General features: G+C 43.9%; 1 protein-coding gene across 3 annotated transcripts in view; it reads right to left on the bottom strand.

Annotated features, from left to right (window-relative positions):
• The window catches only part of LOC143293842 (nostrin-like), a 113,274-nt gene that overhangs the window by 52,233 nt on the left and 35,460 nt on the right, over positions 1-25,581 (bottom strand). For all 3 annotated transcript variants that reach the window (XM_076605128.1, XM_076605126.1, XM_076605127.1), the window contains 5 exons: positions 19,402-19,482; positions 4,429-4,491; positions 2,667-2,748; positions 1,495-1,557; positions 4-90 (listed from right to left, as the gene is read on the bottom strand). In XM_076605128.1, coding sequence (XP_076461243.1) covers positions 4-90; positions 1,495-1,557; positions 2,667-2,748; positions 4,429-4,491; positions 19,402-19,482 — 376 coding nt within the window. The remainder of the gene's footprint in view (positions 1-3; positions 91-1,494; positions 1,558-2,666; positions 2,749-4,428; positions 4,492-19,401; positions 19,483-25,581) is intronic.

The raw sequence follows: 25,581 nt of genomic DNA, 5'->3' as shown, positions 1-25,581 counted from the left end.
CACCTTGGGAACATCTTTGGTTTTACTGGTGCTGATACCATCTTCTGCCTTCTCCAGCTCTTTGCGACACATGTACGACTGCTTTTTGCTCTGTCAACACATGACATAGAGTATGCTCAAAATCTTACTTCACACATGTGTGTGTGTGTTTGTGTGTGTTTGTTTGTGTGTGTGTGTATGCATGTGTGCTTCTGTACGTGAATCATGTTACTGTTTCCGTAATAATTCAGGCCATCTCTGGTAGATAGAGACGAAACAGAGCATGGTACATTTGTGCGTTCACATGCTCCTGCATGGTGAGTAAAACTTTTATCGTACACTGTTAAACACCTGTAGGATTGATCATACAAATGCCTATGTTAACGAAAACATAACTGAACATCCAAGTATTAGCCGCTTTTAGCCATGTGGCCTGTTGCATATCAAGAACAAATGTTCCTTGTTCTAGGATCAAGTCCCACACAGACTGAGAGTCATTGTCTCTCCCTTTTCACTGGACAGTGCATGGTGTCAGGATACACACATACAGCTGTGCATTTTTTGTTGTTGTTGTTTTTTGTTGTTTTTTTTGCAGAAATAAACATTTACACTTTTTTTTTTTTTAAACACTCATGTTCAGACTGGGGAAAAAATGCAAATGCATACTCAGCAGAAAAGGGTAGTCACCAGTTTCCAATGAAGGGAAACAAACTCTTCCAAGCAAGAAATATCTAAATTTCATGCAGAGAAATCTATTATCAAGTGAACCAATAAACTTGCTTTTTAACTGCATGCTGAACAACAGCTGACAGTACGTCTACACATACTTCGAACATTCTTTTTCTTCTTCGTTCATGGGCTGCAACTCAAACGTTCACTGATATGTACACAAGTGGGCTTTTACATGTATGACCATTTTTACCCCACCATGTGGGCAGCCATACTCCGTTTTCGGGGGTGTGCATGCTGGGTATGTTCTTGTTTCCACAACCCACCGAACGCTGACATGGATTACAGGATCTTTAACATGTGTATATGAACTGCTTGTGTATACATATGAAGAGGGTTCAGGCACAAGCAGGTCTGCACATATGGTTGACCTAGGAGATTGGAAAAATCTCCACCCTTTACCAACCAGGCGCCTGTTGCCGAGATTTGAACCTGGGACCCTCAGATTGAAAGTCCCACGCTTTAACCACTCGGCTATTGCGCCCGTCACTTCAAACATGAATATGAACATTTTGCTTTCCATGATTCACTCTTTCCCTGGCAGAAGAGCTGTTGTTTGTGTCTTTTCCGAACTATTCACAGATCTTTCTGTTCTGTTTCTTTGTTTTGTTTGTTGTTGCTTTTCTAGGTATCTAGGTATGTACATTTATGTATCTATGTACCTATGCATGTGTCCATTTGTGCATGTTTACACCTTCAATGATAGCTATGTCAAAAGAGAATCAAAATATTTTATTCTTCCAAAGACAATACACTCCATGCAATTTGAAGAATACAGTACAGTACCTTCAATTCATCAGCTCTCCTCTCTTGTAAAGACTTGTACGACTTGTCTACAGCTACTTCAATCTGAAAATAAAACAACAAATACACAAAAGCCCCATGGCACTAAAGCTGAAATGTACACTGACATTCTGGAAATGTACTTATCTGATTCTGTTTTCAAAAGCTATTAGTTTCAGTTTCAGTAGCTCAAGGAGGCGTCACTGCGTTCGGACAAATCCATATACGCTACACCACATCTGCCAAGCAGATGCCTGACCAGCAGCGTAACCCAACGCGCTTGGTCAGGCCTTGAGAAAAAAAAAAGGTGAATAAATAATAGATACGCTTACATAAATAAATAAGTAAATAAATAAATAATAATTATGATATAAAAAAAATTTTTAAAAGGTAGTAGTAATGGTAATAATAAAAAAAATAATAATAATAAAAAATAAATAAATAAATAAGACAACAATGATGATAAATAAGCAAATAAATGTAAAACATGAAGACACACATTCACACATACACCCACACATGCATAACAGATATGCACCAAACATGCAGTTTCACAGTTATGAAAGCACAGTGAAATACATATAAACGTACAGGAGCTGCAACACACACACAATATGTAGTTATGAGCATTAAAAACAATACAGACAGCGAACACTTCTCTTTATGCCTTGCTAGATGATAAATATGTAGTTATGAGCATTAAAAACAATACAGAGAACAAACACTTCTCTTTATGCCTTGCTAGATGATAAATATGTAGTTAAAAGTATTAAAAACAATACAGAGAGCAACAGTGCCAGGTACATAGGTGAGTCAGGTAGGTAGAGATCAAGGAAAAATAGCAGAGGGCATATTCTGTTGTAAAACCCCTTGCAATAAAGCACATTTCAGGTATGTTAAACTATGATTTCTGCAGGTTGTGATAATAATGCTTATCTTCATTATGATTATTTGTGAATCATGCACTGGTGATGTTGACTGTCAGTCCATACAACTTGTATGCTTGCTTACATTCACCAGTCATTATTTCTGGTTATAATTGGAGGTGATGAACTTTACTGAAGGAAAATATATTCTCATTATATTCTGAATGTAAATTATGTTGAACTGACTGAAATGAAAATAACTTTTGCAAGGGAAAAAAAAAAACGAAGACTGAAGACTGGGACACTCACTGGTTTTCTGGCTTTGACTTGGGCTTCTATTAATCCTTTCAGTGGCTTGCTCATCTCATCCAGCAGACCTGCTGCTAAATTCCTGACAACACACACACACACACACACACACACACACACACACACACACGCACGCACGCACACACGCACGCACACACACACACACACACACAAATGGATGTGTGAACATACACAAAAAACACAAATATAACTTAGGAGCATTGAAATCAATCCTGTAATTCAGACAAGATATAATTTTCATTACCAGCTTTATCATACAAGTGCACACACACACACTCACACACACACACTCACACACACACACACACACACACACAAACGCGCATGCACCACATGCACGCACACAAACACGCACACACATATGCACATACACACGCACGTACACGTGCACGCATGCACACACACACATGCACACACACACTCAAACACTCTGTACATTACATTCCTGATGCACTATTCCATAAATGGTCTGTTCATCACATTCCTGATTCACAGTCTCTAAGCACTTCATACCTTTATTCCTGATTCACACAGTCCACAAATGCTTTGTGCATTACATTCCTGATTTACACAGTCCATAAACAATTTGTGCATTACATTCCTGATTCATACAGTCCATAAACACTTTATGCATTAAAATCCTGATTCACACAGTCCGTAAACACACTGTACACTATATTCCTGATTCACACAGTCCATGATCACACTGTACACTATATTCCTGATTCACACAGTCCATGATCACTCTGTACACTATATTCGTGATTCACACAGTCCATGATCACTGTACACTATATTCCTGATTCACACAGTCCATAAACACACTGTACACTGTATTCCTGATTCACACAGTCCATGATCACTGTACACTATATTCCTGATTCACACAGTCCATGATCACTGTACACTGTACTCCTGATTCACACAGTCCATGATCACTGTACACTATATTCTTGATTCACACAGTCCATGATCACTCTGTACACTATACTCCTGATTCACACAGTCCATGATCACTGTACACTATATTCCTGATTCACACAGTCCATAAACACACTGTACACTATATTCCTGATTCACACAGTCCATGATCACACTGTACACTATATTCGTGATTCACACAGTCCATGATCACTGTACACTATATTCCTGATTCACACAGTCCATAAACACACTGTACACTATATTCGTGATTCACACAGTCCATGATCACTGTACACTATATTCCTGATTCACACAGTCCATAAACACACTGTACACTGTATTCCTGATTCACACAGTCCATGATCACTGTACACTATATTCCTGATTCACACAGTCCATGATCACTGTACACTATACTCCTGATTCACACAGTCCATGATCACTGTACACTATACTCCTGATTCACACAGTCCATGATCACTGTACACTATATTCTTGATTCACACAGTCCATGATCACTCTATACACTATATTCCTGATTCACACAGTCCATGATCACTGTACACTATATTCCTGATTCACACAGTCCATGATCTCTCTGCACACTATACTCCTGATTCACACAGTCCATGATCACTGTACACTATATTCCTGATTCACACAGTCCATGATCTCTCTGCACACTATACTCCTGATTCACTCAGTCCATAAACATTGTACACCATATTCCTGATTCACACAGTCCATAAACATTGTACACTATATTCCTGATTCACACAGTCCACAAACAGCCTGTACACCATATATAACGCCTTACTTGTGAAGCTCTGCCTCCTGCTCCATGGCCATGCCCACAGCTTTCCATCCTTCACCTAGACTCCTGTCACCACACAGCAGGGCCACAAAGTCAGAAGGAAAAAAACAACAAAAAACAGGGATGTAAGAAATCTTGTGCGTGGAAAAATCATTCATGAAATGTAATGAACCCTTGTACCTTCTCACTCATTCGTGACATCAGGAGATGTGTTTACAGAGAGATGTGTATAACAATACCAACACACTTTCCCTTTCCCTTCAGCTATTCTCTTGGACACCTCTAGAATTGTGCTGGCTAAAAGGACTTCAACATAAAAACTGACAGCTGGTAAGAATGAGTGCTGCACACTTTGCAGGAGACTGTTCTTTCTTTGGAGTTTATCAGACTGTCAGGTTAGTTTCTGTTTTCTGCAATGTAACTGGAAAGTTTCAGGCACAAAATTAAAAATACCATAAACAGACAATAAGATGAAACTGTGTGAGGACAACTGAGAGAGAGACAGACAGACAGACAGACACAGAGGAAGAGAGAGAGAGAGAGAGAGAGAGAGAGAGAAAAGAGAAAGAGAGAGAGAAAGAAAGAGAGAGGGAAAGAGAAAGAAAGAGAGAGAGAGGTGGGGAGGGAAAGGAAGACTTAAGTACTCCTTCCAGTCCAAGGAAACTTTTCATCACTGGATCTTCTCAATACGATAACTTTTTATCACCCAATCTTCTCCATTAAACACCTCATGCCTCCTCCCCAGCAATCCTCTCTCTCTCTCTCTCTCTCTCTCTCTCTCTCTACACACACACACACACACACACACACACACACACACACACACACACACACACTCCCCAACAATTGCCAGTGTTACCAAGACAGGAGATCCAATTGTCAACATTTCCAACCCTTCAATCAGATAAGAAAATGCAGAGGCTAAAACAGAACTGGGCCAAGTTTTGTTCCAAAACAAAAACCAAAATAAACAAACCAGCAATGTAATCCAGCATAAAGCAGAGTATGAATATACACTTCTTTTTCTTCTTTTTTTTTCAACAAAGTAATACACAAAACAGAACTAAATATGAAGATGCACTACTAATACTTTTGTTCACTAAATAATAAATGAAATAGAATTAACAGTTCTTTTTCTATAATTCAATACACATAACACAGCTTCATATTTAACTCAATAACAAATGAAATATAATTACCAGCTCAAAATGCACAACACAGAAAATGCTAAAACAGACTTGGGAGACTACTGTTTCAGCGTTTACAAACAATCTGATGTTTGTAAACTGCACAGTCCACTGCCATCATTTTCACCAGCCAACCACTCCATCCATGAATCCCCATGTCAACCCCACACCATGAAGCGAAGATGACACTTGATGCAAAAAGCAACAGCTTGATTTGACAGAACAACTAAAATGCAGTGAAAGGAGATGAAGAGGGAAAACATAATACAGTGAACATCCTGAGTGGAGGGGTGGGGATGGGGAGCCAATGGGACTTGAGGGTGATGCTGCTGCCTGGTCAACATTTTTTTTTTTAAACCTTTCAATAATGTTGGTGTTTCTTTTCTGTTAACTGATGACATTACCAAAAAAAAATTTATAAGCAGACTGGGGTGAGAGAAGCCTTTTTTTAAGTTATGTATTTCCGCATATTTTTCAAGCTCCTTCATAAAGTGAAAATGAACCCAGATGCACCAAGCTGAACATACTGCTTTCTTCTCCAGGTGTAGCAAAACTATTTTAAACTAGATAACTTCCTGATATATAATTTTTTGGTGTCGTATATACTGTACATCCTTTTGTTTGTTTGTTTGGGGTTTTTTGTTTGTTTGTTTTTTGCTTTGAACTTTGATTGCTCCAGTGCATCTTATTTCAAGTACACACATGAGCACACAAACACACACACACACACACACACACACACACATGCAAACATGCACATGTGCGCGCATGCACACACAACCCACACACACTACATACAAATGATGATAACTATAATGATGATCTTTCTGACCTGGCTGGTCAAAGTTACTGCAGCCAACCTGGCAGACTTCTGTCTTTATTTTGTCTGGCACACTGTACACAGCTTCAGCTATTTTCCTTCCACACCCCAACACCATCTGTGTTTTGTTGTTGTTTTTAAACAAGTTTTCAAAGTCACTTTTCTTTTTCTTTGTTCACTCATATATCAAGGAGAGGGCGTTCATCATTTTTAACCCAACGGTTAGACTGCCAAACTCCATTTTCAGGAACAGACATGCTGATATGTGCATGTTACCAAAACCCATTGAACACTAACACAGATTACACTTTACAGGATCTTCAAATATATATGCTGTTTGATGTTCTGCACCTGAAGATGATAGGAGGAGTTTGTATTATACTCCATGTTTGGTGATACATATACTTACCATGTCAAACTGATGCAAACTAGGCCTATCGGTTTGCTCTGCTTGGCCAAATTTTGCACGGCTAACAGTGAAAAGACGACCTTGCCCAGTCTGCTCTTAGCCAATCAAACGCCTCTAAAAGCTATAAGCGCTGAATCATTCCGTGGCCATCGAAAAAAAATGCCCCATGAGAACCACGGCGGAGACGCGGGGACTGACAGGCGGGCATCTGAGTTTGACATGGTAAGTATATGTATCACCATACTGTACCATGTCAAACTGATGCAGAATTTAAAGCAAATGGAGGAGGGCAACGCCTACTGGTTCGTATGGGGAGCCCTTGTAACCGAGATGACAGTGTTAGCCGCGACAAAGGAAATCCCCTTGGAACCGTCAGACCTGGTCATACGGAAATCCCTGAGGTAGAAGTTGATGAAGGGATTCTCAGACCGCCAGAAGGCTGCCTCCAAGACATGCTGCAGTGGCACTGAGTGCTGGAAAGCAGCCAAAGTAGCTATGGCACGCACTTCGTGTGTTCTGGGATTAAGACAGCTGATATCCCTGTGAGCATGAGAGTAGGCTCTACGAATGACTTGGGAAACCCAGCGGGAAATGGTGCTGCAGCAATGTCTTTCTTGTAATTCTCTTTGAGGGAGATGAGAAGATGCCTCTGAGAAGAACGCTTATGGCGACACCTATCCCAATAGTATTTGAGACACAGAACAGGGCAGAGATGCCTATCCTCATCATCTTGGGCAAGAATATCAGACAAAGGTCTGACCCTCAGAGAGGGGGAAGGGACCTCGGGGTCTTGGTTCTTAGCCAGAAACTCTAGAAGGAAACAAAGAGTGATGGAACCATCTCTGTGGAAGGCCAGATCTTGTGGCATTCCACTAAGACCATGAATCTCGCTTCTACGACGGCCTGTGGCCAGCAACAGAAGGAAAGTGGTCTTGAGGGTGAGTAAGTCTTTCTTTCTTTCTTTCTTTCTTTTGCGTTCGACAGCTACGCAGTCAAGGTCGAAGTCCGAGGGATGCCACAAACTCGGACATCCGGTGAAGATCGGCTGCCGTCCCCCAGAGCCTGGTGTTGAGGTCAGCACCCCCAGGCCAGGACTGCTGCCGCATCTTCTCATACAGGGGACAGTCCTGGAGAATATGGGATGGGGTCTGGTCAGCCTGGCCGCAATCACATAGGGATGTGGCTGCCACTCCAATCCTCTTCAGGTGTGCTCGGAGGCCGCAGTGTCCTGTGCGAAGGCGGTAGATAGTAGTCTGGTGTCTCCTCTCCATTGTCCTGATGGGATCCTGGTGTGCCTGGTAGCCTCCGTTCACGGTGACCCAGCCTCTTCGGAATCTGCTGCGGAGGATAGTTTTTGCTTCCTCATACGTGGCAGGAACGGTTGGCTGTGTGAGCTGGCTTCCTTCCTTAGCAAGGTGGTCTGCACGCTCGTTGCCTGGGAGGCCTACATGTGCAGGCACCCACTGGAGGGTCGTTGGGGCTGTTTGGGTAAGGGTTGTGAGGGAGGCCTTAAGGGACTGGATCAGTGGACCAGGATCAGGGGAGTCAAGGGCCTGGAGTGCGGACATGGAGTCAGTGAAGGGGCTTTCCACAGGAGGAGAGGAATTCTGCTGCTGTTTTAATGGCCAGGACTTCAGCTCTGAAATTGGAACAGAGCTTTCCTCCAGGGAGTGCAATGCTGCTGTGCTCTCCATCGGGAAATCTGACGTAGACACTGCCTCCGTTGTGTGTGGCTTCCTCCGCTGATCCGTCCGTGTATACATGGGTCCAGGAGCTGGCTGGGTAGGACTCCTCTATCATGGCCAGAGTCAGGATCTTGAGAGTATCTGGTTGCTGGTCTTTGGTGGTGATGCCAGGAACTCTGAGGCTGATGGTGGCCTCTATCTCTTGGTCAAGCCTCCAGTCAGGCAAGGCAAGGTCAGTGCAAAACTCCCCTTTTGCCGCCAGAACATCGCTGTGCTGTGCTCTGAGTGCTTTATACTGGTGGTTGAGGCTCTGACGTTTGAGATGGTTCTTGGTGGGCTGCTCCAGTCTGTGGTGTAGGTGGTGTGAGGGCAATCTTCTGAGCTTCTCTCCCTGCATCAGAACTTTCAGGTCGCGTCTTCTCTCCAGGGGCTCAACGTTAGCAGTTTTCTCCATGTCATGGATCAGCGTGGACCTCATGGCTCCAAGTCTGAGGCGTAGTCCCATATTTTGGACTTTGTCGAGCCGGCTCTTGTTGGTCTTGGAGGCTGTGCCCCACGAGGTTGAGGCGTACTCCATGGTGGGTCTGACCACTCCCATGTAGACCCCGGCGAGAAGCTTGCTGTCTGCTCCCCAAGTCGTCCCAGCCAGCTTCTTCAGCAGGGCTAGCTTGCGGATGCCTCTCCTCTCCATCTCCTCAATCTGGGGCCTCCAGGTCAGGCGGGTGTCCAACTTGACGCCAAGGAATGTTGGTATATCCGTCTGGGGCAAGAACTGTCCCTGGAGCTTCAGCTTGACTTGCTCGTTGGCGGTGGAGAGAGAGAAGAGTGTTGCGTTGGTTTTTGTGGTGTTGAGCTCAAGACCCCAGTCTTCTGTCCATGTAGCGATATTGCTGACGACTTCCTGAAGCTGGTAGGAGGCTGTGCTGGTGTGTTCAGCGGATGTCCATACTGCCAGTTCGTCTGCGTGCAGACTGTTGGAGACGTGCTTCGTGATGTTGTCTCTGATGTCGTTGATATACAACAGAAACAATGCTGGGGAAAGCACTCCTCCCTGGGGGACACCCTCATGTAGCTTGACCTTTCTGCTGTGGAAGCCGTCTAGTCTGACCCTTGCGGTCCTGCCGAAGAGGTAGTGTTGGATCCACATGTACATCTTGCTACGTACGCCGGCTTGGAGAAGTTTCAGGATGAGGCCCTCCTTCCACACTTTGTCGAACGCTCTCGACAGGTCAAAAAACACAGCCAGTGTCTTCTTCTTCTCCTGAAAAGAGTTTTCATTGTCCTGGACAAGGAGGGCTAGTTGATCTTCTGTGTTTCGGAATTTTCTGTAGCCGGTCTGGGTAGGTGAAAGGATGTTCTGTGTTTCCAGGAGGAAGGTGAAGCGGCGGTTGACCATCCTTTCCAGCAGCTTGCCGACACAGCTCAGAAGGCTGATTGGTCTGTAGCTGTGGGGGTCCTTCTTGTTCTTTCCCTTCTTTGGGATCGGGATGATCTCTGCCTCTTTCCAGATGGAAGGCACAACTCCTGCTGTCCAGCTGTAGTTGAAGATCTGAAGCAGCACTGTTCTGGATGCTGGTCCCAGCTGCTTCAGCATGTCGCCAGTGACACCATCAGGCCCTGGAGCTTTTTTGGGCTTCAGCTTGCGAATGCCTTGTTTCAGCTCCTTCATGGTTAGTGGTTCGCTCGTACAGCTGTCATCTATGCCATGTGGATCTGATGTCATAAGTTTCGTGGTTTCCTCTCGTACCTGCTTGATGCACTGTCTGGACATGTGGATCGTACTCTCCTCTCGGTGCAGTTCCGCAAAGGTGTTGGCTGCGGCCTTTTCTGTTTTCAGCTGGTTGTCCTGCTCGATGACGGTCTTGCCTCTGCTGGGGTTGTCATCGTTCAGTTTCTTTGTCAGCTTCCAGAGCCCCTGCATGTCTGTCTCCATGTTCAGGGAGGATGTCTTGTCTTGCCAACTCTTGTGTGTTGCTTTCAGCTTTTCCTTTATGAACGCAGCTTTCGCTCTGTTGTGTGTCTCTACATTTTCATCAGTGGGGGAGCTCTCCATCGTGTCCCTGGCTTCACTGAGGGTCTTGTGCAGGGTGTCGAGCTCAGGTGTCCAGTAGGGATGGTAGTTCCTGCGTTTGCCTCGTGGAATAGCTGCCTGCGCCGCGTCTAATACTGCCTTATTAAAATTCTTGGCATTTTCGTTGATGTCTTGGTGCGACAGTGTCAGCGCAGAAGTCCTCTTGTCTGCCTCGTGCTTGAAAAGTTCCCAGTTTGCCTTCTTGTAATTCCAGCTTCCTGGGAGCCTGGTGGGATGGGTTTCAAAATATCTCTGTACTGTAATGATCACTGGCCTGTGGTCGCTGCGTCCAAGCTAGGGCGACACCTCCCTTTGGGCAATGCTATGGATGTCGTCTGTCGCGAAGGCCAGGTCAGGAGTGCTTGTGGTCCTCCATGCTCGTGAGTAGCATGTAGGTGGATCTTTTGGACTGTTGATGAGGATCAGCTGGTTACTGATTGCCCAGTTTTCCACATCTTCTCCCTTCTTGTTGAGATCTTGGTAGCCCCAGCTGGGTGAGTGGCTGTTAAAGTCTCCTATGATGATCCAGCTGTGGGAGTCAACGAGGAAAGAGTCAAGCTGTATTTGGTTTGTAGGTGAGTAGACGTTGAGGACTGTCACTGACATGCCTGGCAACACCAACTTGACTCCAAGAAATTCTGTGTCGAGATCAGCTTGACCAGAACTCTGGGTCTCTGCCGCTGGGATGTTGTTTCTTACCAGGGTGATGAGGCCTCCCTTTGGTCTGTTCTCTCGGTCTGTCTGAACAACTCGTAACCTCTTATGAAAAAGCGGTGAGTGTTCTTGAGGTGAGTCTCTTGGATGCAACATACATCGATCGCATTTTCAAGCAGAAACCGTTGGAGCTCAACCTTCTTGCGCTGTACTCCTTCCGCATTCCAGTGGATGATACGAAGTGCTGCTTGCCCATGTGCTCTATTCTGTTCTCCCCAAAGAGTCTGGGAAGCATCGTGTCCGTGGTCGGTAGTAGTGGATGGGCCCCTTTGAGGCTGAGGGCCCGGCACCGTCTCCCCCCGGCCATGGTCCAGGAAGACGACACCACATCGGTCTAATGTTGTCTGCGTAGCCATGTGTTGTAGAGTGCGTGCACAGCCGGTTTTGACTACATCATGCCCCTTAGAGAGGCCACTGTGGCGCCGTCTTCGGTGATCTCCTGTTCTGGTAATGGTTTACAGTTGGCCGGGTTTTCTCTTGGGAGTTTTCCTTCTCTTGGAAGGACTGCCTGCTGAGGCAAACGGACTCCATCTGCCCGGACTTTTCCTCAGGGTTGACTCCCGAAGCCTTTCCTATAAGTGGGTATGGCCGCAAGGCAGCGGAGGTTTGAAATCAGAGTTTTCCTTCTCTTAGATGAGCTGTCTTCCCAGACTGATGAGCCCCATCTACCCAAAGCACTGGTTTTCAGGCGCCAGGTGACCCGCCTTCGCCCCTTCTCCTATCAGTAGTAGCAGTTCCGCCGGGCTTATATCTAAGCCACACGAGCAGGCTAGGAGCTGGACTTAGTTGTCAGAGGCTGTTGGAGACGCGCGCTGAGGGGCATTTTATAGACAATGGGAGCTTGTCCCCATTGCCACCCCTTGGCTATGACAACCTTGGGACCGGTGAGTAAGTCGAAAGGAATAGTCCTCAATGGCTCGAAGGGTTTTCGAGGTTTTCGAAAGGTTTTTGAATGAAATCCAGCACCAGGAACAAGTCCCAAAGGGGCACTCTTCTGAGGTTTCTAGCTTCCTTCAGAGAGGCACCCCTAGCCACCTCTCTTAGCAGGAAATCCGCAGGAGCACTAGCTGTTTGACTGTGGTACAGATGGCAGACCTGTACCCTCGCACAGAACTAGCAGACAGGTTGAGAACCGAGGAGCAGTGAGCCAGAAAGTTGGCCAGCTGCATGCTCGTAGGGTTAGTAGGGGAGAACGTCCTGAGCCGTACACCACCGCAACTATTTCTTCCAGCGAAAGTCATACAAAGTCTCAGTTCTCTCCCTCCTTGCTTTGGTGACTATGGAGAGGAGGTCAGAGGAGGCACCCCCCTGGGTCAGCGCAGCCGACGCAGAGGCCGACCGAGGGGTCGAAGACTTCAATGATGATGCTGACAGTTCCGACCGCACAGCAGCCACGCATGCAGGTGGAGCAGTTGAGAAACCAGAGTTTTGAAACCAGGACCCTCAAAGTGAAAAACCAATGCTCCAACCACTCAGGCCAAGTCCACTGATCAAGAATTGAGGTGCACACCTTTGGGATAAAGACAGTGGGGAAAAAGAGGAGACAAAGAAAAAAGAAAATAGGACAACATGTAACAAGGAAGCATGATCACTTGTTATTCCAGTGACTTGTCAAAATGCTGTCAATGACAATGAGTTCATACAACCACATACTGCCCCACACTCACCCTGCAACTCCAAATATGAGACAGAAGCAGAGAGAGGGATAATTACATGGACAGAAGGGCAGAACAAATGCCAAAGTCAAAATCTCACAAACCTGTCTTCTGTGTGTGTGTATGTGTGTGTACAGATGGGTCAGGTCAGGTCATTAGATCTGCTACTGGTAACCTGTAATCCAGTACAACCTGTTCAGGGTCGGGTTGCCGGTGACTAAACCGGCACTCCCACTGCTCCCTTCCGGGACTGGTGAGGCGGGTGGCTAGACACCCTTATGGAGATCCATAAAAGGGCGTCGGCTCAGAAGAGCCACCGACGGCCATCTAGCTCCACTGTGCTGTGTGCATGCCACACGCAGTTGGCCCCCGGGGTGTGTCTACCCATGCATGCGAAGTCTGGATCCGGCAGAATCTGCGGAAGAAACCTATCGGTTCAACGGAGAGGAAGGCGGCTACAGCAACACACTGTGGAGTGCAGAGAGCAAGATGAGACACTGAAAGGATATCTTGGTCATCCACTGCATCCATGCTCATCCTCCAGTCATCTCGACTTAGTCTTGCCACTGGAAATTGGTGGACCCGGACGAGAGAGTGAGGTCGACGTTGCGCAACTCCTCTTCACTTTAAACAAACTCATCGCGCAAGTCATCAGTCATCCAAAATGACCTTTCATCCTTCATCATTTCATCACCCCCAAGTCCTGTGGCGACAGGCGAGCGACGAAACGACAGGTGTGGGTACACTGGCAGTCGCAGCCGCAGACCTGCACGCAGGCGGCTCAGGCCATAGGGTCGTTCTTCGTCGACAGGAGCAGCGATGGAGCTCCGCAGCCGTCTGAGCGTCTGAGCAGCCCTCTTTAGGAATGCACTGCTCACCTCCCTGGCATGAGGAAGGGGCTAGAAAAGGTGCCCTAAAAATTGCCTGCTCCATATCACCCTGGCCAGCATACCGCGGCTGGCGGGGACCCTACATCAGCGGTCGAAACAAAAAGAAAGAAAAGAAAAAAACAAGGATCGTTCCTCTCACCATTGGTGCTTGGAACATAAGGACTCTCCTGGACAGAGATAACGCGGACAGACCCCAAAGGAGAACGGCACTAGTTGCATCCGAACTCGCCAGATACAACATTGACATCGCAGCCTTGAGTGAGACTCGGCTTGCAGGCGAAGGCGAGCTCTGTGAACGGGGATCTGGTTACACCTTCTTCTGGAGTGGACAAGGAAGCGAAGAGCGACGTGAGGCTGGCGTTGGTTTTGCAGTAAAAACAGCACTTGTCAGCAAGCTAGCTGGAATCCCAAAGGGAGTCAACGATAGGCTTATGACCATGAAACTCCCACTGGCATCTGGCCAGAAGCACCTCACCACTGTCAGTGCCTACGCCCCAACCATGACCAACCCGGATGAAGTGAAGGTGAAGTTCTACGAGGACCTTCACTCTGTCATTGCTGCTATCCCTAAAGCAGACAAGCTCATCATTCTTGGGGACTTCAATGCTAGAGTTGGCTCTGACTACATCTCCTGGGATGGAGTGATTGGAAAGCACGGTGTGGGCCACTGCAACCCAAATGGATTGTTTTTGCTTCAGACTTGTGCAGAGCACGAACTGCTGATAACCAACACAGTTTTCTGCCTCCCTACCCGTAACAGGACGTCATGGATGCACCCTCGCTCAAAGCATTGGCATCTCATCGATTACGTCATCGTCAGGAAAAGGGATAGGCAAGATGTACGTGTAACAAAGACCATGTGCGGCGCCGAGTGTTAGACAGACCATCGCCTTGTAGTCTCGAAGCTGAATATTCGAATCCAGCCCAAGAGACGCCCCCAAGGCCAGAAGGCTCCAAAACGGCTCAACATCGCTAAGCTGAATAACACCACCATCAAACAGTCCTTTGTGGAGCTGCTGGAAGATCGTCTGGAATCCGCCTCTCTGGACAACCAGAATGTGGACTCTGACTGGAGGACCCTGCGTGAGCTGATCTATAGTACAGCTTCAGAGACCCTGGGACCCATGACCAGAAAGCACAAAGACTGGTTTGATGAAAACTGTGATGAAATCAAGCAGCTTCTGGATGAGAAACGCCGTCTGCATCAAGCCTACCTGAGCAACCCAAAGTCCACATCAAAAAAGGATGCGTACGATGCCATCCGCAGGACTGTTCAGCAAAAGTTACGCCAGATGCAGGATAAGTGGCTGAGTGACAAAGCTGATGAGATCCAGGGATATGCTGACAGGCCCGATATGAAGAGGTTCTATGATGCCTTAAAAGAAGTCTACGGCCCCACATCCTCAGGATCATCCCCCCTCCTCTGTGCAGATGGGAATACCTTGATCACCGAGAAGGAGAAAATTCTTGAACGCTGGGCTGAGCACTTCAACAGTGTCTTAAATCGCCCTTCCTCCATAAATGATGAAGCCATAGACCGTCTCCCACAAGTCCCCATCAACGAAGCACTGGACGATCCGCCAACACTTCTTGAGACCCATAAAGCAATCCGTCTGCTATCCAGTGGCAAAGCACCTGGCTCAGACTCTATACCAGCAGAGGTCTACAAGGATGGAGGCACTGTGCTGACTGAGAAGCTCCATCAGCTGTACTCACTCATGTGGAAAGAAGAGACGGTCCCCCAGGATTTCAAAGATGCATCTATCATTCACTTGTACAAGCGAAAGGGGAACCGGCAAGCCTGTGATAACCATCGGGGCATTTCCTTGCTCTCCATCGCAGGCAAGATACTTGCCAGGATCCTATTAAACCGCCTCACAGCACACCTTGACCAAGGTCATTTGCCTGAGAGCCAATGTGGATTCCGGAAAGAGCGCGGAACCACCGACATGGTGTTTGCTGCAAGGCAGCTGCAAGAGAAATGTCAGGAGCAAAATGCTGATCTTCTGTTCACCTATGTCGACCTCACTAAGGCCTTCGACACCGTGAGTAGAGAGGGACTGTGGAAGATCATGGCCAAGTACGGATGCCCTCGGAAATTTGTTTCCTTGGTCAGCCAATTCCATGAAGGCATGCAGGCTCGAGTCAAGGACAATGGCGAAACATCTGCTCCTTTTGCTGTCACAAATGGTGTCAAGCAAGGCTGCGTCCTGGCTCCAACACTGTTCAGCCTCATGTTCTCTGCAATGCTTACTGATGCCTTCAGAGATGGCGATGTTGGAATCGGCCTAAAGTACCGAACAGATTGCAAGTTGTTTAACCTCAGAAGGCTTCAAGCAAAAACGAAGGTCATGACAGACATCATCAGAGACTTTTTGTTTTATGATGATTGTGCCCTCAACGCTGGATCTGAAGCTGACATGCAACTCAGCGTCGACAAGTTTGCCACTGCCAGCAGGAACTTCGGCCTTACCATCAGCACGAGGAAAAGTGAAGTTCTCCATCAGCCAGCCCCAGGGAAACCCTATGTTGAGCCCAACATCACAGTCAACGGTCAGAGACTCAGTGCGGTGGAGCGGTTCACATACCTTGGCAGCACACTGTCACAAAATGCGACCATCGACGATGAAGTGAACGTCAGGATTGCAAGAGCAAGCGCAACTTTTGGCAGACTCAGTGCAAATGTCTGGAACAGAAGAGGCATTAGTCTTGAGACCAAGCTAAAGGTCTACAGAGCAGTAGTTCTCCCCACACTACTGTATGCCTGCGAAACTTGGACAGTGTACCAACGACATGCCAAGAAGCTGAACCACTTCCACACAACATGCCTCAGGAAGCTACCGAACATCAAGTGGCAAGACAGGACCCCAGACACAGAGGTGCTCGCAAAAGCCACCCTTCCCAGCATCTTCACCATCCTGATGCAGTCCCTGCTTCGCTGGGCTGGACACGTGGCGTGCATGCCAGACCATCGGCTGCCCAAAAGGCTCTTCTATGGCGAGCTGCAACAAGGGAAGAGATCACACGGAGGTCAGAAGAAGCGCTTCATTAGTGCTACGGAATCAAGAGACAAGCAAATTGCAAAAATACCTACTTTTTCACCAGTCCCTGAATGGAAGCAGTGTAAAGCTACCTTTGACATGGATTATACAGATTTATCCAAGAACCAGTCACCATTTTTGTTAAAACCTGAAGTGCTCTCCCATATAGAATATCAATATTCTAATTATCTAAAAATATACACAGACGGATCTGTTCTAGAAGATGGTAATTCAGGAGCGGCTTTTGTAATTCCTTCATTTAGATTAGAAAAATTATACTATATTGGTAGACAATATTCCATTTTCACAGCTGAACTTATAGCCATACTTATGGCCTTAAATTATATTTCAGACATTCCGAAAACTGTCAGTGAAATTCTATTATGTGTAGACTCGAAGTCAGTATTAAAAGCTATAGAATCTCCAAATTCAAAGAAGTGAATAGAGATGACAATGGAAATAAAACATATTATTCACCAACTGACAAAACAGAGCATTAAATTAACTTTCTGTTGGGTACCTTCGCACTGTGGAATATCTTCAAATGAGTGGGTAGACCAAGCAGCTAGAAGAGCAGCACGTAATTTCGAAGGCGCAATACAACTTGACATCCAGTTAGATCTACATGAATACATTAGTTGTATAGAAAATGTATCTAGAAATCGGTTTAAGAAATTACTTATAGATTCAAATAATCAATATTACCAATGTTGTGTAAACACAAAGAATGCAGCTAATCCCAAACATTTTCTAAATTTGACACCAGCAGCACATTCAAGACAAATTACAAGTCTAATGTATAGAATTCGTTTAAATGCCTTTCGTACAAAATTTTCTAAAAATATAAAATGTATATGCGGTAAGCAAATAACTGTAAGTCATCTACTCATTCATTGTCCGAGCATAAGACCGTTAATTCCTAAAGATGTAGTTGATGACTTTTCTTCCAATATTTCATTAGCCACTGAAAAGATTTTGAATGATTATTCATTGCTTAGAATGTTTTCGGAAATTTTAAACTCCAGTCCAGTTGGTATCCTCCTTTGATGTGTTATAATTAATGTTGTTATTTATATTTACATTGTTATAGGTTAATACTTGTTGATATGCATATACATATTCTCCTTCCCATGACACCTCATTCAATACACACCACAATCTCTTTAGACCTTTTTCTTATAATATACTTTTCCTCTGTTACATAACATGAATATTTTTTTTTACACTAATATTCACATGCATTCCCTTTCCTTTATCCTTTTCTTTACTCCTTTCCGTCTAAAAACACTTATAGTGAATAGACGTTAAACTGAAGATTAAAAAAAAAAAGCGCTTCAGAGATACTCTGAAAGTCTCTCTTAAAGTGTTTGATATCAACCCTGACTCTTGGGAGGAATCTGCAGTGGACCGTGACAAATGGCGTGCTGCTGTGCACAAAGGCGCCAAGTTGTGCGAGGCCAACAGGACTGCTGCAGCTGTTCAGAAGAGGCAGGCCAGAAAGTCACGGGCAAACAAGCTCCCTGACAATGATATGCCTGTCTTTGTCTGCCCCAACTGTCAGCGAACATTTCGTGCGCAGATTGGACTATTCAGCCATCTGCGCATTCACAGATAGATTCATGAGCATCCTCCCCCCAACCCCACCACCACCCTCCCCCCATCCCCCATCTGGATGACAACGATGGTCATCATCGATCTCGATGGACACACCACCATGTGTGTGTGTGTGTGTGTGTGTGTGTGTGTGTGTGTGCGCGCGCGCGCACGTGCACGCCTCCCTCCCCAAGAAAAAAGAAGAGACTGCCACATCAGCAAACAAAACATGACATACAGAGGTGCACAGAGATGGGTGACAGGGAGGGAGGGAGGAGGGGCTCAACAGAGACTGATAAAGAAAAACAGACACAAGAGACATACACTGATACAGAGGGCGGGGGGTACGAGGGGGCAACAGAGACTGATAAAGAAAAACAGACACAAGAGACATACACTGATACTAAGGAAGGGAGGGAGGGGGGCTCAACAGAGACTGACAAAGAAAAACAGACACAAGAGACATACACTGATACTGAGGGGGTGCGGGGGGGGGGGGAGGAGAGAGTATGGGGGAAGAGAAGAAAGGGAGAGAAAGGGAGGGGAGAGAAGGAGAAGAAGAGAGAAAAAGAGGGAAGGAAAGACAGAGAAGAAAAGGAGAGAGTGGGGAGAGAGAGATGCAAGAGAGGAGAGATTGGAAGGGAGACAGAGAAAGAGGAGAAAGAGACAGACAGGCAGGCAAACCCAGAGAGAGGAAGGACACAGAGAAAGAGAGAAGAGAGAGGAGAGAGGAAGCAGAGAATAAGGGAGAGAGGAAGAGAGAGACAGAGAGCAGCAAGATGGTGTAGTGTAACAGAGAGAAGAAAGGCAGAACAAAGAAGAAGCCGGGGTGGTGGATGGGAGGGGTGAGCAAAACAAACTCCCAAACAAAGAGTCTGTTCAGTTATAACACACAAACCAACATTACATACCCCACACTTGTTTGAACAGCTTTCAGAAGCTTAGCAGCCAGTTTGTTTAGCCCTTTGGCATAGGTACTTTCCATATCTGCCCTGAAACATAAAACACACACAGGTACATGCACGCACATGCACCCAAACACACATGAACATTTGTGTGCGCGCACACACACACACACACACACACACACACACACACAAACTTTATAATACGCTCATCAGTAAACAAAGCAAAAACACTGCTCTGTTTATTTGTTTCATTTGAAATAAATGACAACTTGGTATTTACTGACATTCAACTAAAATGAGATTCATCCTAGCCAACACCCACCCCCAATACCAGATGCTACTGGAAATTAAAACAAAGACAGTTCAACGACTTCCTCCTTTTTGCCTGTGATATTCATTACCTTTCATTTGTGTCATTCATTCACATTATCTCTTTTCGTATGAGTCTATTTTGCCTTGGGAAAGGCCAGTGCACTGAAAAATCTCCATGTGACTCATACCTTGTTTCAGAGCTTTTTTTGTCAAAAGGTTCTTTTTCTGAATATCAGAACTGAAAGTTTGCTTACAAAAACATGAATGATGGCAGTCTAGCCACAGAAGAGAAGCACAAAGTACAAAGCAGCTGTGGTGAAGTTGTCTGCATTACAGACTGATGACTGGGAGGACACCGGTTTGAGCCACATCAGAGGTGGGTTTTCTGGCCCATGACCACATCCTAGAGCTGAGTGTGTTACGGGCTCAAATGGAAAGACTGGGATATCAGTCAAGGGTCATCTACTTCACTGATGCATGAATAGTGTAGCTCCAATTCCCTGACCAACAGTGCAGGATACATTATAAGAGTACAGCTTTTATGGGTTGTTCTAAACCTTAAATCAATCGACCCCCATAGCAGCATCTTCATCACCACCAAAATACAGAAAACAAAATGTCCAAAATTCTGGCTCACCAAAAAATAAAGTATAAAGCAGTGATCCAGTGCAATAACAACTGCCTAAGTGGCTGCAGTAAGACAAAAGTACATGAATGCACTGAGTACTGGCATCATCACTGGAGTGTTACTGAAAAGTGAAACAAGGCACATACTGTTGGCTGTTGACAACTGAAGTCTGAAGCCATACACTGCTTTAGTTTGTGGTGAAATGAATGATGCACAACATGAACTACTGGCATTACAAAGGACAGAGTGTTGGTATACCACAATCACAACTATGACTGGTCATTACTGACTATTGTGGAGTGAAACAAAGTATTAAGCCCTTGACTGCTGCCAACAATTATGCTCATGAGTGAAGGGCTGTCACTTCCCTGAAAAAATAAAGAGTTAAAGGTCAGGATGTCAGTCACCATTCTGCATTTGGACTTTTTCCTCTCAGGATTGCTTTTTTTGTCAGCAAAATCAATTACATCACTGATAAAGTACACAAAACACAGTAACCCTACATCAACACATGCCACACTGATCTTATTCAGCAGTCAAGGTGTTAAGCAATGTACCACTAACATCACAACTGTAACTATAATATAAATGTCATAAAACAAAGTACAGAATGCTCACATAATTGTATTAAAACTATTAGTGTAGTGAATAAAAGTATTGCATGTGCAGCATTGAACTACTGGCATCACAAGTGGAGTGATGACATGTGACTCAGAGGTCACCTGAGAATCTTCACTGTCATATTGTCAATGATGCAACCGGCAGTTCTCTTAATGTCAGAGTCAGCTTGACACAGGAATCAATGCTTTGCCTTTTTTAATCCTCAGTTTATTTTCCAATATGTAACTTTTGTCAGTTTGTTGTCTTTGCAGCTGTGTATATTCTATGTGTCTGTGTATGATAGGGAGGGAGAATGGTGTGTGTGTGTGAATGCGTGCCCGCGTAAGTGAGTGAACGAGGGAAAGAGGAAGGGTGTGCGCACATACACATGTGTGTGTATATGTGTAGTTAGTAGCTGAATTTTTGGGGGGGAGGGGAAGGTTGGGGGTGCTTTTTTGTTCTATCTTTTCTTTTAATGGGAATGGGGGAGGTTCTGTGTGTACATGTCATTTTTGTTTCTTGACAAGTTAAAGGATGGCTGGCTAACAAAGACACACTCCAGTGAAAAGAACGGGTACTCGGCAATTATGACCTCCTCCAACCCCAAACAAGTAAGTAATGTCAAGAACATAAGACAAACAATTATTTTATCCTTCTGTCATTGTCTGTCTCACAAATCACTTCAAAGGGGAGAGCACAAGATTTTCCAGTACACTCCATTCTTCTTTCTCTTGACTACTTTACAACAAGAAGGGATGGGAGTGATAATGAATGATAATAATGGTGATGACGATGATGATGATGATGATAATAATAATAACAATATAACAACTACATAATATTTATACAGTGCAATATCACAACCCAGGTTATGATCTTGATCTTTAACTTCTGATTTTGAATTACTTTTGGGATTTCATGCTGCACCCATTACCACTCAGAAGACCAAATTTGATTAAAATTGTATGTAAGGTACAGTCTTCCAAGCTTTTCCTATTTTGTCCGATGACCTTGATCTTTTAACCTCTCAACCTGCTTACCATATCACTGAGAAGAGGATGACTTTAAAGGTAAAATTCATAACTTACCATCCAGCCAACTTTGGTTCCAATGCCACAAGTAGTAGCCAAGAAATTGCTTATGTTAGTTTCACCCTCCAACACATGCATACGAACACACACACACGTACACATGCACACTCACACACACACATGCAAACACACACACACACATACACACACACACATACACACACACACACACACACACACACGCATACACATACACACAACCATAACACTGGGTTATTACATATCATATAACAAAAATCAACCAAGTCACTCTATTCATGTCTGAGACTGAGAGATCAAAACAAAAGTAAATGATAAATAAACAACTGCCAAAGATCTTCAAAACAAAAACTGTTGGAAGAAGGAAAACGAAGGAATTCTGTTTCATGTCCTTTCAAACATATTGATGACTGTGGACAAAGAAGGAAAAGTTTCGGCCTGAGCGAGAGTACTTTAAACTGAAACCAGTCTTGATAACAGATGCACTTTTTTTCCTTGCTGGCAGCTCTACAAACTGGAGTGGAGAGTTTGTGAGAGCTGTGCCCTTCAATCCCTGTCACTGCACTGTGAGTTGGCACATCAGGCCTGAACTGCATCACCTGTATGTGATGTGACATATACATGCATGATGAGTGTTGTGTTGTGTTGTGTGTGATGTTTTGTGTGTGTGTGTGTGTGTGTGTGTGTGTGTGAGACTTGACTTGACTTGACTTGACTTCATTTATTGTCATAAAATCCCGAAGGATTAATAGACACAACAAAGAACCAAGGGAACAAAGAAATAAACGGTCATCTAATACGCATGCACTGAAATACATAGTTGGCGAGTGTTTTTTGACAGCCATCGCAGGTGAATAAATCACTTGGTTTTAGGATATTGTTTTGTATTTTTCTAGAGATCACATTTGATTGATGATCATACTGCTGTATAGTTGTGATTAGATAGTTTCGCAAATTATGAAATAAGATACACGTATCTAAGAAATGTAATTCATCTTCAACAACTTCACATATAGCACATAACCTCTCTTCTCTGGGAATGTTTGCATATCTTCCTCGTTCGATGTTTAAATAATGTGCGCTTATTCTGAGTTGACAAAGAGCTTGTTTGTGAGCAGGATCGATTTTATCAGTTAGATAATTCTCAATTTGATAATCATTTCTTTTAATTTTGTTGTAGAAGTCTAATCTGCTGTATTCAGTTTTTCTCTGTTTCCAGAATTGTACATATCTATTTCTTAGTTGTTGGCGTAATGTAAATTTAAGTCTGCTGTTACTAAATGTTGACTGATTATTCCAAACATGACCTAATCCTACATTGTGAAGAATATTCTTTACAAATTGTATCCAGGGATTTTCAATTGTGTCTGGTTGGTTCATCATCGACATATAGACCTTTCTGATATGGCTATCATTATGTGCATCCAGAATATGAGTCCAGTGGTCAAGAACTCTGCATGCAATATGAATTCCAATTGGAAATCTGCCCAGTTCTGCTAGAGTTGGCAGATTCATTGTTTTAGAATGTACCCCTAGAAGCAGTTTGCAAAATGTTATATGCATTTGTTCATGTGAATGTTTCGAAGAAATACAATTTCTAAAGAAATCTGTCATTCCTGTATTGAATGAATTGGTAGTTTTAGTTTCAGCCCATGGGAACCAAATATTGGATCCATATGACAATATAGGTAAAACAAGTGAACCAAAAAGCTGCAGTACAATATCCAAACGAATATCTTGCTTTTTAACGATTCGTCGGAGGGAATGTGCTGCTTTTAATGCCTGTTTGGCTAGGTGCTCTTGGGCAAATAAGAACGTTCCAGTTTTGTGAAATAATATACCCAAGTACTTGTATTGATCAGTTGTCTGGATTATATCATTGTCTATTGTGAAAATAACAGCCACTTTGGGATCGGTGTGTGTGAAAACTATCACTTTAGTTTTATCTATGTTAATTTTTAGATTCCAGTTTTCACAATACATATTGAGTTTATCTAGTTTCCTTTGTAATCCTATCTTTGTCATGGACAAAATTACTAGGTCATCAGCATATAGTAAACACGAAACACTACCATTTTTGTCAAGGTCTATGGATGGTGAGTCAGTAACGCCCAGACATTTCGGGAGATCATTGATAAAGATATTAAATAAGGTGGGACTGAGTGTGTTCCCTTGTAGTACCCCCTTCAATATGGGTATTTCAGAAGAAAATCCCGTATCAGTTCTTGTTCAAACTGTGGCATTTTCATACATGCTTTGAATAATTCTAAAGCAATTTCCATTTATACCGATTTGATACATTTTTAGCATTAGAGCGTGATGCCAGACCCTGTCAAATGCTTTCTGAAAATCAACAAAACAGCAATAAAGGCAATTCATTCTTTTTCTTAAAGTATCGTCAATTATCTTTTTAAGTATGAATATGTGGTCCGAGGTCTTGTGTTATTTTCGAAAGCCTGCTTGCTCTTTTGATAGTAAATTATTGTCTTCAAGGTAGTTTGTTATTCGATTGTTTAATATTTGACAAAAAAGATTACTAAGTGAGTTGTTTAGAGTTATTCCTCGATAATTGGTTGGGTTTAATTGGTCTCCCGATTTGTAAATTGGTATGCTAATTCCTTTTTTCCACATATCTGGGAACGTGCTGAGTTAAGGACAGACTGAAATAACAGTTTTAGTATTTCTGGTGTTTCCGGTAGGCTAGCCTTTATGATTTCGTTTGTAATCCCGTCTTTTCCAGGATTTTTTTTGTTGTGTAAGTTTCTGCATGCGTTGATTATCTCTTTTGTGGAAATTGGAAAATCAAGATACGAAGATGTTATATTCGAGTTTATGTTTCTTAGTTCTGTATTTATTTTTGTTTTTGTGCTTTGGTCAACTTAGCTTTGTGTCCCAACGATGTCCTCCAGATGTTTCATCCATTTTGTATTACTCATCGGTTTGTAACTATTACCTATGGGAGTTTCTGCATCGTTGAGAGAGTTTAGAGTCTTCCATACACTGTTTGGATCTTTTAAGATAGCTTCGTTCAGGCTTTGAACTAACCTGTTTTTATACAATTTTTTCTTCTGTTTTACACATTTGTTTTATGATTTTAACATGTAAAAATACTGATCGCGTATCGTTCTGTTCCATGGGTTTCTGTTTAGTGCATTTCTTAAAGATTTCAGTTCTCGTCTTTGGATGTAACAAGCCTGATCAAACCATTTCTTAGACTGCTTTGTGTTACGTTTTTTACGGAATTCTTTATGATGAACAGCTAACTTAGATGCTTCTGTCAACGCATCTGTGAACTTTTCAACTATAGTATTTACCCTTTTATTTGTGGATGAAATGTTTAAATCACTTTTGATTTCTTGTAATAATTTGATGATTTGTCCTGTCTTTAGTGCATGACCAAGAGCGCTGGCAGAATTTTCATTCCAGAAAAATTTAGTATAACTTCCGTTTTGGTTGTTGCATTCCTTATTACTGTGAGTGTAAGGCGATTTTTTTCTTTTCTGTTTCCTTACTGACAAGTACATTGACAATCGTAGCGGACAATGATCGGAAAACGGACTGATACCTTCTACA

The sequence above is a fragment of the Babylonia areolata genome, chromosome 19 (genome assembly GCF_041734735.1).
Source record: "Babylonia areolata isolate BAREFJ2019XMU chromosome 19, ASM4173473v1, whole genome shotgun sequence".
Taxonomy (NCBI): Eukaryota; Metazoa; Mollusca; class Gastropoda; order Neogastropoda; family Buccinidae; genus Babylonia; species Babylonia areolata.
Note: the sequence above shows the minus strand (reverse complement) of the source record. Positions and strands in the feature narration are given on the sequence as shown.